This window comes from Nuphar pumila, chromosome 15, assembly GCF_984573655.1.
Source record: "Nuphar pumila chromosome 15, dmNupPumi1.hap1.1, whole genome shotgun sequence".
Classification (NCBI taxonomy): Eukaryota; Viridiplantae; Streptophyta; class Magnoliopsida; order Nymphaeales; family Nymphaeaceae; genus Nuphar; species Nuphar pumila.
Window position 1 is genome coordinate 25879896 of NC_143263.1, and position 18455 is coordinate 25898350.

General features: G+C 37.7%; 1 protein-coding gene across 2 annotated transcripts in view; it reads left to right on the forward strand.

Annotated features, from left to right (window-relative positions):
* The window catches only part of LOC149814876 (uncharacterized), a 31805-nt gene extending 13784 nt beyond the window's left edge, over window positions 1-18021 (forward strand). The window contains exons 2-4 of one of the 2 annotated variants that reach the window (XM_089988587.1): window positions 5861-5918; window positions 6044-6161; window positions 17569-18021. In XM_089988587.1, the coding sequence (XP_089844713.1) occupies window positions 5861-5918; window positions 6044-6161; window positions 17569-17624 (232 nt within the window). In that variant the 3' untranslated portion in view covers window positions 17625-18021. The remainder of the gene's footprint in view (window positions 1-5860; window positions 5919-6043; window positions 6162-17568) is intronic. The other variant, XM_089988586.1, reaches the window with a different exon arrangement.
* Window positions 18022-18455: the final 434 nt, after the last annotated feature.

Here is an 18455-nt window from a genome sequence, read left to right on the forward strand (position 1 = left end):
GGAAGAACTGAATTCTGGTTCGATCCATGGACGGGGAAGAGACCTATTATGCGTCAACTGCCGATTAACTCCCAACAGATTTTATACAATGAATTGCATCATATTATGGTGGGAGAGGTGGTAAACGTCAATCACTACCCAGACATCAAAATAGCTGGCACTAGAGTCAAGTTGCCACAGCAGGTCATGAAGGAGGTGGAGGAACATATATGGAATCCTAGTAGCAGGGATGAAATTCTATGGAAAGCGAAGGAAGGTTTCTCTTAGAAGAGTGTATGGGATTTACACTAGACAAAAGGACAAAAGAAGGATTTTTTAAAAAAAGTGTCGCATAAAAGAGCTCCCCCTCGAGCAGCTATCACTGTTAGATTGGCCTTAGAGGGCAAGCTACTCACACAGAGTCGTCTAAAGAAATTGGACTTCCAGTTGCCAAGTAGGTGTGAGTTGTGCAAAAAATATGAAGAATCTGAGAATCATCTGTTCCAACGATGTTCATGGATAAAACAAGTATGGAGAAAGGTATCTAATATGTTTGGTGTGCAATGGAAACCCGCTGAGGGCGTGGATCAGGGTCTAAAAAGGTGGTCAAGCAGGAAGTTTAGAGAGAAAAAGGTCATAGAAAGCTGGGACATAACATACCACGTGGTGATATGGCACATATGGATGGAAAGGATTGAAGCTATTTTTGGGGAGAGAGCCAAATCTCAGAATCAGATAGGCAGGGATATGATTTATGGCGTGCGAGAACAGGTGACGTATTCTTAAAAGTCACTCTCACCCGGTGGCATATATATTGCGATTTATGTGCCAATGCCCCCCCCCCCCCCCCCCCCCCCCGATGGATGGGTGAAATTAAACATTTACGGCATCTATAATCATGGTTGGCACATGGGATATACATTGCGAAACAGTTTAGGTGACATCTTAAAGGCAGACTGTTTTACCAAGAGAGGAAGCTTGAAAGACAGGGAATGGGGGGCATGGGGAGAAATTATAAAGAGGGCTAACAGGAAAGGTAATGGTAGAGACGGGTCGGGCTGACCTGGTTGGTGCTATACACTGGGTTATGGAAGGAAGGGGACCCACTGTCGGAACTCCCCTCCCTCATTGATACTTTGTACAGTTTTGATCGATTCAAAATTAACTATAGATATTGTAGAAATGATTTTTTGGGGCAGGAATTTAGCTAGAATTGCTATTAGGGGCAGTCAACATGATGTGGAAAGATAAACCCCTGGATTGGCACCCAATGATAAATGGGTGAATTTTGTAAGTACTTCAGTGCTTTCAATGAAATTGGTAGGTGTCTGCCTAACCCCAGCTTAACTATCCAAAAAAGAATATAGGTAAGAAACTATCAGAGAAAAAAAATCTTTTTAATCCCTTAAAATCAGGATTAATCACCTTTCAATAAAAAATGTACTATTTTTCATGTGGTAAATTTAGATTAAAAAACTATCAAAAGAATAATCCCATTAAGCTAGCTGTTTTCAAGTAGTGAAGGAGATGTGCGATGAAGGCAATTTTTTTTCTCATCATAGCAAAATTTCTGCACAATTTTGAAAAAGACATCTACACCGCAACATACCTCAGGTCATTAAGAAAAAGTTATAACGCCCTTACTATTTTGCTAGTCATTGCCCATCGTCCCAATATGACTGTTTAGTTATACACTGCCGGTCCCAAGCTCGGAAAAAGGAGGAGGGTTGCGTTAGGCCAGTGACAACCAACATAAAAACTTGGTCACACCCTATGAATATGAACCAATATGAGAATTTCGTTGGGGCGTTCCCTACTGAGCGACGCGCTGTACTCTATAGGCCCGGAGGCAGTGATAAATGGGCAAGGGTTGCTAGGTCGTCGCCTAGAAGCGACGCGTCACACCGACGCCCGGGTGTGGTGTCAAATAGGCAAGGGTTCCCTCACTTTGTTGGACGGGTGGGGGTAAAGAAGATAGTTCAAAACCATAAAATTAGGTTAGCCACTTGGAACATAGGGTCTTTAACTGGTAAGTTGGTAGAGTTAGTAGATGTTATGTGTAGGAGAAAAATGAATATTTTATGTCTACAAGAGACCAAATGGGTAGGTGAGAAAGCAAAAGTGATAGAACCTTGGGGATATAAGATTTGGTATACATGAATAAATAGGAATATGTATGGAGTAGGGATTATTATTAGTTGTGAGTTTATAGATAATGTAGTTGAGGTCCGTAGGAAGGGTGATAGGATTTTACTTATTAAATTAGTATTAGGTACGGATATCATTAATATTATTAGTGTTTATGCACCTCAAGTAGGTTTAGATGATTCCATTAAGCGTCAATTTTGGGAAGATTTAGATGAAGTAGTACAAGGGATATCTCATGGAGAAAAGCTTTTCATCGGCGGTGACCTTAATGGACATGTAGGCATTAGTAGGGATGGATTTGAGAGTATCCATGGAGGCTATGGTATAGGAGAAAGAAATGAAAGTGGAGAAATGATTTTAGATTTTTGTGTGTCCTATGATATGATCTTAGCAAACACTTGGTTTAGGAAGAGGGAGTCTCACCTAGTAACATTTAAAAGTGGGGTTAATACGAGTCAGATAGATTTTTTCCTACTTAGAAAGAGAGATAGGGGTTGTTGCATCGATTGTAAGGTTATACCGGGAGAAAGTGTAGCTACACAACATAGAGTCTTAATTTTAGATCTTAGAATTAGACAATGCCGCAAAAGGGATAGACATAGGATAGATCCTAGAATTAAGTGGTGGGCACTGAAAGGAGCTAAACAAGGAATGTTTGTAGAGCAGGTAGTTAAGGAAGTTGATTGGTGTCTCGAGGAGGATTCAAAATCAATGTGGAATAAGATAGCGGGTGGCATGAGAAAAGTGGCTAAGGAGGTATTGGGTGAGTCTAAAGGCGGTGCACCACTAGGTAAGGATACATCATGGTGGAACGAGGATGTCAAATTAGCTATTAAGGTTAAAAGAGAGTGTTATAGAAATCTAAGTAAGAGTCGTGATAATGAGAATTTGGAGAAGTATATGATAGCAAAGAAGGAAGCTAAAAAAGTTGTTCGAAACGTGAGGGCTAAGGTATATAAGGAGGTTTATGACAAGTTGGATACCAAAGAAGGCGATAAGGATATTTATAGGCTTGCAAAGATGAGAGATAAGAAATCGAAGGATCTAGGTATGGTTAGATGTATCAAAGATGAAACGCAAAGGGTTTTAGTCAAAGATGAGGAGATTAAGGAGAGATGGAAAGATTATTTTGATAAGCTATTTAATGGAAGTCATGCTCAGGATCTTGAAGACTTCTCTATTCATTTTCATAAGATGAACCGTGACTTCATGCGCATGATTCAAAATAAAGAAATTGCAGAGGCTTTGAAGAAAATGAAATCAAGAAGGGCAGTTGGCTCAGATGGTATACCTATCGAGGCTTGGAAATGCTTGGGTGAGAGGTTTAGAATGATTGACAAATCTTTTTGACAAGATTTGGCAGACAAATAAGATGCCTAATGAGTGGAGGAAGAGTACTTTGGTGCCTCTATATAAGAATAAGGGTGACATACAAGATTGCACAAACTATCGTGGTATAAAACTCATGAGTCATACTATTAAACTTTGGGAGAGAGTGATTGAGTATAGGTTGAGGAAGGTTGTCATGATATCAGAGAATCAATTTGGTTTTATGCTTGAAAGATCAACTATGAAAGTTATACATCTTCTTAGACAACTTATTGAGAGATATAGAGAGAGGAACAAAGATTTGTATATGGTTTTTATTGATTTGGAGAAGGCATACGATGGAGTACCTAGGGATGTTCTCTGGTAGACAATGATGAAGAAAGGTGTTTCTCTCAAGTACATTAGTATAATTAAAGATATGTACGAAGTAGTAACCAATGACCGCACTTGTGGAGGGGTGACAACCAATTTTCCTATAACGGTTGGGTTACATCAAGGATCTGCATTGAGCCCTTTCATATTTGCTATAGTGATGGATGAGCTTACGAGATCAATTCAAGAAAATGTACCGTGGTGTATGTTGTTTGCTAATGATATTGTTTTGATTGATGAGTCTAGAGCTGGAGTTAATGCTAAGTTAGAATTATGAAGACAAACATTGGAAGCAAGAGGTTTTAAGTTGAGTAAGAGTAAGACAAAATATATGGAATGTCGGTTTAGTAAGCACCGAAGTAGTGATGGGAGTGTAGTGAAGCTTGGTGAGCAAGAAATACCGGTGGATGACTATTTCAAATATTTGGGATCTATCTTTCAAAAGTATGGAGAAATTGATGGATATGTAAATCATAGGATAAAGGTTGGGTGGATGAAATGGAAAAGTGCAACTGGAGTGTTATGCGATCGTAGAATGCCATTGCGGTTGAAGGGAAAGTTTTATATGACGATAATTAGGCCCGCTTTACTATATGGTACGGAATGTTGGGCTGCCAAGAGACATCATATTCAAAAAATGAGTGTAGCTGAGATGCGTATGCTTAGATGAATGTGCGGAAATACAATAAAAGATAAGATTTGAAACGAGGAGATATGTAGGAAGGTATACGTTGCATCCATTGAAAATATGACGAGAGAGAATCGTTTACGGTGGTTTGGACATATTCGGCGAAGGCCTAATGATGCTCCAGTTAGCAGGATGGAGAAATGGAAAAATATATTAGTTACAAGAGGTCGGGGTAGGCCTAAGAAGACTTGGATGTAGATGATAAGAAAGGATATGAATGCTTTGAACCTCATCGAGGACATGGCATTGGATAGAAATGATTGAAGGAGAAGGATTCATGTGGAAGACCCCGAATGATCGTCAGTTTTTAAGTAGTAGGAATTGTGTTTGTTTTCACTCATATGCTATGTCACAGGGACTCGGCTAGCAGGGTGCCGCACCCGTGTCGACGCGACTCGATGCGGGTGCGGCACCGGGTGCGCCGGGGGGAACCCCCGGACCCCCCTTATATATATATTTACATTTTTGCCCCTGCCGCACCCCCGCACCCGCACCCGCACCCATGTGACATAGCTCATATGGGATTCCACCCTTACAGCCATACGTTTCTAAAATAGTTCTTACTACTTAGAGGCGTCTACAAGGATTTCTATGCATTTTATGTAAATATTAATCATATAAACTTTTTCAAAGATTGAAATCATCCTTGAAATGGCTTTTTATTTATATATTGCTTAGTTGCAGTGGCTACAGGATGTGAAAATTTAGTGCATACTGTTGTAGCTATTGTATGTGCACAGATAGACACAGTATCCAGGCAGATATGTAAAAGCTATTTTGACTGCATTTGAATTTCAGACCCTATCACTGACTTTCTGGGAATCACGCTGCACTAATCTATTAAAAATCAAACAATTTTTGTTGAACAATTCAGCACATTCTTCATGTTTTACTGCAAGGTTATGTTCTTCTATAGCCCATGCAAAGGTTCATGTAAATCACTCATTTGTGCAGTTCAAAATACAATTGCCATCTAGTGTATAATCAATTTCATTTGTTGGTTTAGAACATTTTTTTTGGTTAATTTTTTACCAAATTTGAATTTGGGATCCTCACAGTGTTTTTGGAAATCAAGCACGGTCCATTAAAGATCAAATGTTTTTTGTGGGATATTCTGCACATTTTTCTTTTTCTTCAGGATAATGAGATTCTACATAGCCAGAACATTCTGGTATGCAGTTCAAGAATACAATTGCCAAATATTGTAAAATGCAATGTGGTTCTTTGTTTTTCATAGCAGGATTGATTTAAATGTCAGGTTATCTGTCACTTCTTCTGACCTGGTAAACATTTAGTAGGATGATATTCGATTCTCTTTCCCTTACAAGTTTCATTTGTCTGCAGGAGCATTCCTTTGACATCCACAGTGGACAGAGTTGAACATAACGAACAAGACTCTGTAGTATGTATTCCTTGGTGACATTTTTGTCTTTGTTTTCATTATTTTATTTTTTCATGTTGTGACCGTCACCATCACTTATTTGTTTTATTTTGGCAAAATTCACCTTCTAATTTAGAGCTAAACAGGGATCTTTGTCACATGAAGGAGGAGACAGTCAACTTCAATTGTCTAAGAGATTTGCCATTGAACAAGCTCAGAATGAGGGGTGTACAGGCAGCTTCAGGAGTTTCAATTCTCAGTTTGGTAACTTTCTTGTGCCTGTGATTCCAACTCTCGATGACCTGATGATGTAAATAAAAAACTTTCTGTTCATATGGATGCGTGGTTGTTTTTGCATTTCATTCTTTTTGATGGGGTTATCTTTCTAGTAGGGTTTCAAATGGGTCGGATTCAAGAAGGGACATTTGCAAATTTTGGCTGTCTCGGATCCAAACTGATCTGACTGTCTTATTTATTTTGGGATCCGAAATCCGAACCATTTGCATCCCTACTTCCTAGGCTGCTTCTGAGGCCTTGGGTTCTATATCACACGCTTAGCATGTGTCCACAGCTTAGACACAACAGGCCAACATAGACACTTCATGGGCATGGTCAGCAATATGTTTTAATTCCCTTTATGCTTGGCATAATTTCGATACTTTTATTTGTTGCTACTTTCATTTTAAAGTTTGTCATTGGTTATGTACATTAGAAATTTTTAACTTAGATTTATTATCTAAAAATTTATTGATCATAATGGCAATGATTAGTGTTCAAGAATTTGTGCTTTAAGACAGCAATCATGCTTTATTCCTTTAGATGATCAATTATAAATATTCAATTACGTGTGAACGTTCAGACATCCACGTGTATGGCCATGCCTTTGAATCTCACTTTTACAAAACCCTTGTGTTGTGCTAAGTGTCCATGGTTCTGTACCCATGTATGTGCCTGTTAAATAGTAACTAGTAAGTTCTATGTTGACTATGCACGTTAGAGGATCTTGTGTGTGTTCTAGCCCTTGTCCATTGTCTGTCTCTGAATGCTGAATGGTGGTGACAACCATGGAGATGAAATTAAAAACCTGAGCCCCTCTGTTCTTTTCTTCATGGTGCTGATGAACCACATGCTTTCTTGGTTAATCAAGCTTCTGAAATGAAATACAAAAGAGATTCAAATGTCACTTATGGACATACACAATCACAATGACCACTTATGGGTCAATTACATAAATACAAATCCACACAAATCAGCCACTTAAAGAGCACACAACATAAAAAATATAGGATTGTATTGAGAAATGCTCTAAGCAAAAGCATTAAAATGAGGAGGGGTTTCAACCCCTATATATATAATGAGGACCATATAGCCGTTGGGGAGATCCCAATGGCTCATGGCCTATTTTATATTTATAATACCAAATAAAAAACAAAAATTAAAAATAGAAAACAAACCATGACATGTACAATGGCCATAATACCCCCTGTATAAGTAAAAGAGAAAACAAACCATTACATTGACACTCTCTCTCGAACTCTTGGTGTGATCACCGAAAGTTTGCCTAACAAAAAATAAAATCTAAGAGAAGGAAGAGCTTTAGTGAAAAAGTCCTCCAGCTGATACTCAGATATAATGTGGCAACGGTATGGTTTTCTTCAAAAAATTTTCTCTGATATAATGAGAGTCCATCTCGATGTGCTTAGTGTGTTTATGAAATGTATGATTTCCAACAATATATATGACACTTTTGTTGTCGGAGCATAATCATGACGGTGTTGTTGATGGTACTCCCATGTCTTCTAGTAAGCTCTCTAACTAAACAATTTCTGATGTTGTGGTGCTGATAGCATGATACTCGACTCCTGTGGACGATAGAGACATCCTTTTGTTGTTTTTTACATTTTCGAGTCTCTTACAAAAACATAGAAACCAGTGGTTTAATATCGATCATTAGGATCTCCTCCCCCATCAGAGTTAGAATATGCAATTAATTCAAGAGGGGAGGAGGATGACAATAATAATCATTAATTAACAAAATTTCTTAAATATCTAATAATATGCATAGCAATACTCTGAATATATGGCAACACTATTTATATGGAGTAAAATCATCCTACTCAAGACTTGGAGTTGGCAATAATGGTGTTTGCTATAAATATATGGCAACACTACTTATATGGAGGATAATTCAAAGTGTTTATTGAACACAAAAGCCTTAATTACCTGTTCTCAAAGAAGAAGCTGAATATTAAGCAAAGATGGTTGTTGAAATTCATAAATGACTATAATTTACTATTTTCTATGATTGGAGAAAGACAAATATTATAGCGGACGCTCTTAGCTGTAAGGTTGGTGATGCTTTGGCTACTCGAGTGGGAAAACGATGAAATTTTTTGAAGGATTTTGTTTATTGAAGGTTTTTTTTCTGATGATCATGGTGCTATTAGGTTGTCCAGCTTGACCGTCCAGCCTGAAATCATTATGAGGATGTTTTTTGCATTGAAAAAAAAGTTGTATTTCATATTTTTGATAAAGTGATCATGTCTTTGGTGTCTCTTTCGCGATATTAGTTTTAGTGGGCTATTCAATGCTAGTACTTACATAGAAGCTGACTTCCTAGACCATAAAACAATCATGGCATCATCCACTTTCTTTAAAAACAAATCATGTATTTTTTTAGGGTGAATTTGAGGTCATTACACCTACAAGTGTTATTTGTCCTAGAAAATTTTGTAGGATAGAACTAATCCCCAGAAAACACATGAGAAAACCTAAATCAATCATTTCAAAATTTTGTTTAAGTACATGCTTAATTTGATTTACTTCCTGTTTGTCTCTTTGATATAATCATGTCATCAACATAAAAGTGCAACATTACAATACCTGCAATAGATTTCTTAATGAACAAAGCAGAGTCAGTATAACATGAAAAATATCCAAGACTAGTCATAAAAGAACTAAAGCGATGATACCAGGCCTTCAGTATTTGTTCGAGTCCATACAAGACCTTTTTAAGATGAATAACCTTTTTATTCAGAATATCATTTTCAAGTGGTGGATTTATATACACTTCTTATTTTAATTCTCCATTAAGAAAGACATTTTTGACATTCATTTGAAAAATAAGTCATTTCTTAATAACTGCCACAACTATAAGTGTTCTAACTGTAGTCATTCTAGTGACAACAACAAAAGTCTCATCGTAATCAATCCCATATTTTTGTGAGTACCCTTTGGCTATTAGTCTGACTTTATGTCTTTTCAGTGTTCTATCACTCTTAGTTTTAACTTTGAAGACCTATCTACAACCTATTAATTTCTTTTCAGGTGGTAAGTTGGTCAATTCTCAAGTTTTATATTTTTTTATTGTTCTTATTTCTTCACACATGGCATTTTGAGAGTGATCATGATGTCCACCACACTGAGTATGCATTTGAGGTTCATTATTATCAATTTGATTCTCTTCTGGTATCAAATCACTATCTTGATGAGTTGCAGTTTTAAAAGCTTAAAGCACATTTTGGATTTTCACACCACACAAGAAAAACAATTTTAGAGTGGTCCAATCAATGTGACCTTCATCCACTATAGAGCCTCTCTATCTCTTTTGATTTTCATGCTCCAGAGAGGGCTTCTCCCCTTTTTATTCATAATGTTAAGGCACACGTTTTGGGGGTCTCCTCTTGATTTGGGAGACCCAATTGCAATCCGTCTCTCTTTTGTTACATGTTTCTTGTTTACAAGACTCCTTTACTTCAATCTTCTTGATTATGAGGAGTGCTTGTTTAGAATAACTACCCACATGATAGGCTAATTGGGACTCATGATTTCAGTATTTGGATCCACATACAGATCTGCTTCAACTTGTAGATTTGCCTGCTAGAGACCCAGTGCAGGACGACTTGGGTCTGAATCCTGTATTCACTCTAGATTTAGATCTTCCTTAACACCCCCCCCCCCCCCCCCCCTCAAGCTAATCTCTTTAAGATTCAACTTGTCTCTGAAATACTAGAATTTTGGACCAAGCAGGGCTTTTGTAAGAATATTTGCCAATTGATTCTCGGACAAGACAAACTGGACTTCAACATCCTCGTGAGCCACCTTTTCCTTGACAAAGTGAAAATCAATTTTTATGTGCTTTGTTCTAGCATGAAAGACAAGATTGACTGTTAAATTTTTACCTTATATATTGTCACACCAAAGTATTGGGACTTGAGGACACTTGAAACCCAAATCCCTTAAAAGTTGCTTAAGCCACATTTATTTTGAAACTGCTCCTCCAATGGCCTTATATTATGCTTTTGTACTTGACTGGGCATCCACGTATTGTTTGGAAGAGCTCCACGATAGAAGGTTGGGTTCCAGATATATGAGGTACCCACAAGTAGATTTTTGATCATTTGGGTAGCCTGCCCAATCAACATCAGAGAATCCAGCTAGCTTGAGATTGTTGGATTGTCTAATGTGTAATCCATAATCGAGAGTTCTTTTGAGATATCGCATGATCCGTTTAACATGTGTCCAATGATCCTGTGTAGGTTCATGCATAAACTGATAAACCTTGTTTACAACAAAAACTATGGCTGAACGGGTATATGTAGCATGCCAATGGGCTCCCATAATACTCATGTACTAAGTTGGATTTTCTAATAATTCTTCAAAAATTTTTGAGAGGAAAATATTAGCTATTGTTGGAGTAATAGAACTTATCATACCTGATTTAATCAGAAAATCTTTGATATATTTTATCTGAGTTAACATTATGCCAAATATGTCTTTGACAACCTCAATGCCAAGAACATAATGTAATGGCCTTATATTTTTGACTTCCTGGGAAGAGTTTCTGGTTACTACCATGTCATCCACATATATTAAAATAAACATTTTCACACCATGTTCTTGGCGAATGAATACAGACGAATCTGTATGAGACTCTACGAAATTGAGTTTTTTCAAATACACCTTCAGCCTTTCAAACCATGCCTGTGGAGCCTGTTTTAAGCCATATAAGGTCCAATCGAGCTTTCTTACATATTTTGAATGTGGATTGTCTTTGAAACTTGCTGGTTGACTCATATATACTTCTTTTAAGAACCTATGAAAGAAGGAATTGTTGACATCTAGCTGATGAATTTGCCAACTACAACTTATTGCAATAGAAAACATTGACATGACTGAAAGTCTCAAAAGAATCCACACCTTCCTGCTGACTGTACCCTTGGCAACTAGACAAGTTTTATACCTGACATCAACATGATGTTTTATCTTGTATATCCATTTACGTCCTACTAGGTTGAGGTTATTAGTGGGAGAAACAAGTGTCTAGGTCTGATTTTTATACAAGACAGATCATTTTCTTCTTGTAATACTTCAGTTAATAGACACATAGGAAGAGGGTATTTCATGGACAATAAGGTCTTGAGTTTCAATGTGTCATCCTGGGATCGGGTAACCATATGGTGAGTCCTAGTAGAGATCAAATAGTTCATGCATAATTACTGGATTGGATGACTCATGGACAAGTGTTGGGTCAGTTCCAATATGTGACACACTGTAAGACTCCTAATGAGTTGGAGAGAGTCTTCATTTTCAAGGATTTCAATTTTTGACTCTTGTGGATCACTGTGAACGACTAGCGTGGGACCATGCAGGATGACATGTAAGGACGTTTCAGGGGATTTACCTGGTAAGAGTCCTGTATCCAAGCATAGGTTTCCTTATTATCAACATATCTCTTATTTTTTTTTCCAGCATATAGAAAATTAGATTCATAAAAGACATGCCTGAAAATAAACACTTTCCTGAAAACAAGATCATAGCATAGATGGCCTTTATAATTTGAGCCTTATCCAATAAAGATGCATGCTTTGGACCTGGGTGACAGTTTTGAGTTAACATATGGTTTTAAATATTGGTAGCACGTGCATTCGAAGATTTTGAGATGCTCATATTTAAGAACACGATTAAGCGATAATTCATATGACTTATCACCTAGGTTTGAACTTGGAAGCCGATTTATCATATATACAACAATACAACACCAAAGGACTCATCCCTATCTCTCGAACATGTGTGTGTTTGTGCTTAACAATGTCGTTTTGTTGAGGCATATGTGGCAAGTGAGACATCTTTTATTTCATGTTTATTCAAAATTCAGAAAAGGTACCACTGACAAACTCTCCGCTCCTCCATCTCTGTGAAACTTTTTAATTTTTCTATCAAGTTGATTTTCAACTATAGCCTTGAAAATTTTAAAACAAGACCAAGTCATCTGATTTTCTGATTAAAAGATAAATCCATGGAAAACACAAATAATTATCAACCAGAAGCATGTAATACTTATATCCCTTCTCTGGAATGAGAAGGGGTGGTGGGCGTCCGCCGATCAATGTGAACAACTTCAAGTGGGGAATTGGTAGAGAACTTTTCCTTTTCAAATAGGGGTTTGTGAAATCTTGTTCACAATGCAACTGGAACATAAACCATTATCACACAATTTTTGTGTTTCATATGAAATCAAATTATTTTGTTCAAGAAAGTTTAAACTTCTAAAATTAGCATGTCCTAAGCGACCGTGCCACACATTTTTAGAAAACTTGAAAGAAAAATAATGATATTCTTTTCTACTGGGTGTTTGTCCTGGCCAAGGGTATAATCCTCCTTTGTGCGGTCCTTGTAGGAAAATAATCTCGTTCTTTGGATCCTTCACACAAAATCCGTTAACATTGAACTCAAGAGCACAATTATTATATTTTCTTTATAGTAGAAACACGAAGGACATCTAAAAGAACCAACTGATTCAAGAAAACATTACCTATGCTCGAAATTGATAGGTTTGCACCATTACCAATCGTGACACTCCTGGTCATGATATTCTACCTTGTTCATCATGTCTTGATCATGTGTGTCCATGTGATGTGTAACTCTCGTATTTGGATACCACATGTTATCTTGCATATTGTTTAAGGTCATAGCTACTAGGGCCTTTGAAATATTGTAACACATTCATGCCATGTGGCTCTTTCACCCACAAAACTGACACACCATCTGTCTGTCTCTACCATCACGTTCAGGGGTTCTTTGTCCCTGATTCTCTGGGATCTGTATTTTGATAACCTTAGAAGAAAGGGCTAAACTGACCATCCCCTCTCCCACAACCACCACATTCTCTACCTCGGTCTCTCTAAGAGAAGACGATCAAGGAGGATTCAACTTAGTGTGGTGGCGGGGAGTGAGGACTCATTATCTAGAGCCTCTTTTCTTGGTTTAGTTCACTCAGCAACTTCACCCATGCGGATTGGTGATTGACGAGGTCTTCCATACAGGGTTTCGTATAATGCCTTCTTGATGCTAGCGTTATAGCTATTATTGTAGGCGAACTTCGCCAATGCTAGGTGTGAATTCCAATCTTCTTTCTATTCTAATATACATGCTCACAACATATCTTTTAGAGTTTGTATGGTACATTCAGATTGTCTGTCAATTTGGGTATGGAATGCTATGCTAAACTTTAGTTTTGTCTCTAAGCTCTTTATAGTTGCTCCCAATGTTAGTGGTAAACTTTGGGTCACGACCAGAGATAATTGAGACTGACACTCCATGTAGTCTAACTATCTTCATAACGTAGAGCTTTGCTAGTTTTTTCGTTGAGTACAGCTTGGTATTGATTGACAAAAGGTGAGGAGACTTGGTGAGTCTGTCCACCACAGAGTTACCGGAAGCGCCTAGCTAAAAGGGGAAGCGCGCTTCCCCGAAGCGCGCTTCGGAAGCGCGGAACGTCGCGCTTCCGAAGCGTGGGGGGAAGCGTCCCCCTTTTTTGGGAAGCGCGTCCCCCTTTTTTGGGAAGCGCGCTTCCCTTTAATGGGGGACGCGTTTCCCTTTAATGGGGGACGCGCTTCCCTTTAATGGGAAGCGCGCTTCCCCCTCGCTTCCCCCACGCTTCCCCCTCGCTTCCCCCTCGCTTCCCCCACGCTTCCCCTGTTTTTTTCAATTTTTTTGTATTTTTTATTTTTTATTTTTATTTTTTTCGCTTCCCCCTCGCTTCCGAGACGCTTCCTATGTCGCTTCCGAGACGCTTCCTAGGTCGCTTCCGAGACACTTCCCGAATCGCTCCTAAGTGGTCCCCCGCTTCCCCGCTTCCTAAAATTTTGAAAGTGCCTCGCTTCCCGCTCCCGCTTCCCGTATCGCTTCCCGCTTCCTCAACTGGCAACCATGGTCCACCATCACCTAGATTGAGTTGTGTTGTTTCTTGGATTGAGGTAATCCTATGATGACATCCATCGTAATGTCTTTCCATTTTTATTATGGAATTTTGATCCGTTGCATCATACCGTTATGTCGTTGATGTTCTATCTTGACTTGCTAGTAGGTCAAATACTTTGAGACATACGTAGTCATGTCTTTCTTGATATCCCTCCATCAATATTTTTTTTGTAGATCTTTGAACATTTTGGTGCCTCTTGAGTGGATGATATATTTGCTATTGTGCCATTCTTGAAGTATTTTTTCTCTTAATTTAGGGTTATTTGAGACCCATTTCCTTTCCTCCATCCATATACTCTCATCTTTCTTTAAATAGAAAAAACATTATCTTTCGTAGTCCTTACTTTCAATACTGGTGATCCTTGGTTTGTTCGACTACGATTCAGGTGAAGATCTCAGGTTGCATTGTTAGATTCGATAGTTGAATCTTCCTTGGATATGTTAGAAACTGATTTCAGTTATCAAAATCTTCCATCAACCTCCATCGTCTTATGAGGCCGACAAGAGTGCTGACAACCTTGCGACTAAGGGCATTGGTTACGATATTCGCCTTTTCAGGATGATAGAAAAACATGAATTCATAGTCTTTAAGAAATTTCAACCATCGTCATTGTCGTATATTTAACTCATACTGAGAAAAGAGGTACTTCAAGCTTTTATGGTCTAACATGACCTCAAACTTCTTTCTATATAAGTAGTGTCGCCATATTTTGAGTGCGAATACCACAACGACAAGATTCAAGTTGTGGGTTTGATATTTTTTGTCGTGAATCTTCAGTTATCGTGATGCGTACACGATCACCTTTCTGTGTTGCATCAATACACAACCCAGATCCGTTCTCGAGGCATTGATGTAAGCCACAAAGCCTCTTTGACTAGAAGGTAAGGCAAGGACAAGGGTTGAAGTAAACCTATATTTAAGAATTTTGAAACATTATTTGCATTGGTCGTTCCATTCGAACTTGACTCTCTTCTTCATGAGCTTTATCATTGGCAAAACGATCTGAGAGAAGTCCTATATAAGTTTTTGGTAGTATCTGGCAAGACCCAAGAAGATACAGACGTCGATGATATTCTATAATTGTTTTCAATCCAACACAACTTTTACTCTAGCAGGATATACGACTATTCTATCTTTGGTTATCACATGCCTAAGAAACATCACTTGAGCTAAAACTTGCATTTCGAGATTTTGGTGTATAACTTATGCTCTTGAAGAGTTTCCAAGACAATCCTAAAGTGTTCCCGGTATTGTTCTTTTTTTTCAAAGTAGATAAGGATATCATCGATAAAGATGATGATGAAGGTGTTCAAATAGAGCCTCGATACTCGAGGTCCATGAAGACAACAAAGACATTAGTGAGTTTGAAAGAAACCCTAATATTATGCAAAAATAGTCTTCAAATGTAAAACATAACTTTTATACTTACGCAAAATTATATTTAATGCATATACACAACTTTGCAAACATAACGTGCGAGGGACATGAGATTCGCACAAAGAGAATCAAAATATTTGCAAAACTGACAAGTTCGAGTGTTGAATATGAAAATGTTCAATAGGTCTGCAACTGAGGTCAAAAGCTCTGCATATACGAAAGAGGTTCGCAAGTCGCATGCACGAATGCCAGAAGAACGTTCACCAATGTATGGTGTGAATATGCCGAACTCAAATAAAAAAATATGATGAGGCAAGGACATTCATATGTTAAATATATTTGTGTTGCATTAACAAAGAGGTTCATATATAATATTTACTAATGTCAGACTTTTGCAAAGGCTACAATATACATTTGCGGATATCCTGACTTTATCTGAATTTTTAGTTAAAAGAGGTTTGCATGTCATCTGTGTGAAGGTTAGGACGTCCGTAAATGTATGAACCGAATGTGTTGGGCTCAAACTTTCCGAATGTGTTGGGCTCAAACTTTTAAATTCTAGATGCTTCACATACAGTATTTGTGAAGTCATGTCATACATTTTCTAACTTTACGTGAGTTTTTAGTTAAAAGAAGGTTCACATGGTATATGCTTGATGGTCTGAACATATGCAAATGTATGAGGCGAGTCTTTTAAGCTTGAACTTTTGAATTTTAGAAGGTTCACACAATGGTTGCGAATATCAGAACATCCATGTATTTCAGATGTGAATCTTTTCTGTTGGGGATTCATGTTGGACATGTTTGTAATTTTTTATGAGAATTTTATTAGGTGGGCAAAAATTTTATGTGAATTTTCTTGTTATTGAGATGTTGCGACCTCCACACAGTGTACATATCTATCGTGTGAATATCAACAGGTTTGCTTGTGCAAAAGGTAAAAATGTCTTAAAAAAGTCAAGAATAGGCAATGTTGAGCATTGGGAGGATTTTGGCAAATTTGTCGGCATTTTAAAAAATACACTATTTTTAAAGGACATACTATCAGTTTCTGATATTTTTTCTGATAGTCGGGAAAAAACCCTCTTCACTCCTAAGTTCATTGACATGAAACCCCATGTCTTCTACACCCAGTTTCAGCCTCGTGTCAAAGGATGCGCAAGTTAGTTTCGAACTCGTAACATCCCATCATTTTGGTGACTTTCACGAGCCACCATTACCAGATGAACGGAGCCCTTGTAGGTAGGGACGTAAATGGACAGGATCTGATCAAATAAATACATAGAAAAGTAGGATCCCAATCAGGTCGTAACAGCCAAAATTCATAAAAGTTCCATACTGGATCTAATCTGTTTGCATTCCTATGCGGTAAAGAATGATATTTATGTTCCTGTTTATCTCCTCTTTTTCTTTTTCCTTTTTCCTTTTTCCTTTTAAGGGACTTAAAAATGTTACTTTTGAAAACATGGTTTGCTTTTGGAATATAAGGTAACAGATAGGTGCCACATAGAAATTTTTCCAAAAAAAAAAAATACAAAAAACCCATAATTACATGTATGCGTCTCGTGACCGATTACGGAGAAGACAAAAATGTCATCATCATCATCATCATCTCCTCAAAGATCCTTATCCACCAATTTCATTCACACCAACCACAGTCGTTGAATTTTGCACATCCAGACAGAAACCTATCCTTAGGATGGGCAAAATTCATCGTATATAATATGACTTAGATATTAATTAAATGTTGATATGGTTAAATATATGAACAGAAAAGGAAGCATAGACTTCCACATTTCTTTTGGGTCATGTGAAGAGAAAAAGTTATGCAGATTTTATATTCGGGCCAAATGAAATGAGATCCATGAGCCGACAGTTTGATCCACCCTGACCGAACTTAACCTGATCCAAATAGTTACAGGGTTAAGTACGGGTATGGCTTGTAAAACGAGGCGAACTTGAGGTGTTCAGGCTTCCCTTGTGCTATCTGAATTTTTAATTTATTGAGTACAGTTTTTTTGATATTTACAGGGAGAAACCACCCCCAGGATCAGAGATCTAGCTATACTGGCTCTGTGGCAGCGTAAAACTCTGTGGGCTTACCCCTTGCCCCCAGAGAATCGCCACTCTTTGGCTTGGGCAAGGGGTGAGACCCATGGGATTTGAACCTAGACTGCATGCCTAGCGGCCTAGGCCCCATCCCACTGTGCCAAACCCCTTTGGGGCTATTGAGTACAGCCTAAGCTGGTAAGCTGGCTCATTTACAAAAATTATAAATTGTTTCAAAACTGAAAGCTGTAGAATTTAAACTATATATAAACCTATTGGTTGCAAGCCGAGCACTTCATCAACGTAGCTATATTATGTGCTGAAAGTTATATATATCTAAAATATATTTATTACTTGTTGCCTATAGGAACCAATTTGAAACAATGTGTTGTTTATGTTTGTCTACCAAGGCTATTTTACTATTTCAAACGAGTATCAGCAGAGCCTCAAGCAGTTCATCTCTTTTTCCGGCCCTAGATACAAGTTCAGAATACCGATGCATTTAGGATTCAAGTGAGGTTTGGATTCATTGGTCATGACACAGAACCTAATTAGTTTGGCCAAGAACCTGATATATATATATATATATATATATATATATATATATATATATATATATATATATATGAGAAATGGAAACCTACTAAATACCAAACCTACAAATGAAACATGCTATTGGATTTTCATGAATTTCTGGTGTTTTTTCAAAATTCTGACTGTACATATGTCATCTAAATGCTTGTTTTTATAGGAATCACTTCTAGGATCATTTGATTTGGATGCATGGATATTTTTTATAAGATTTAACAAATCAACTGCCTACAATTTTCATAATTTTTGAGGCTCCAAATACTATTTTTTCATCCAAA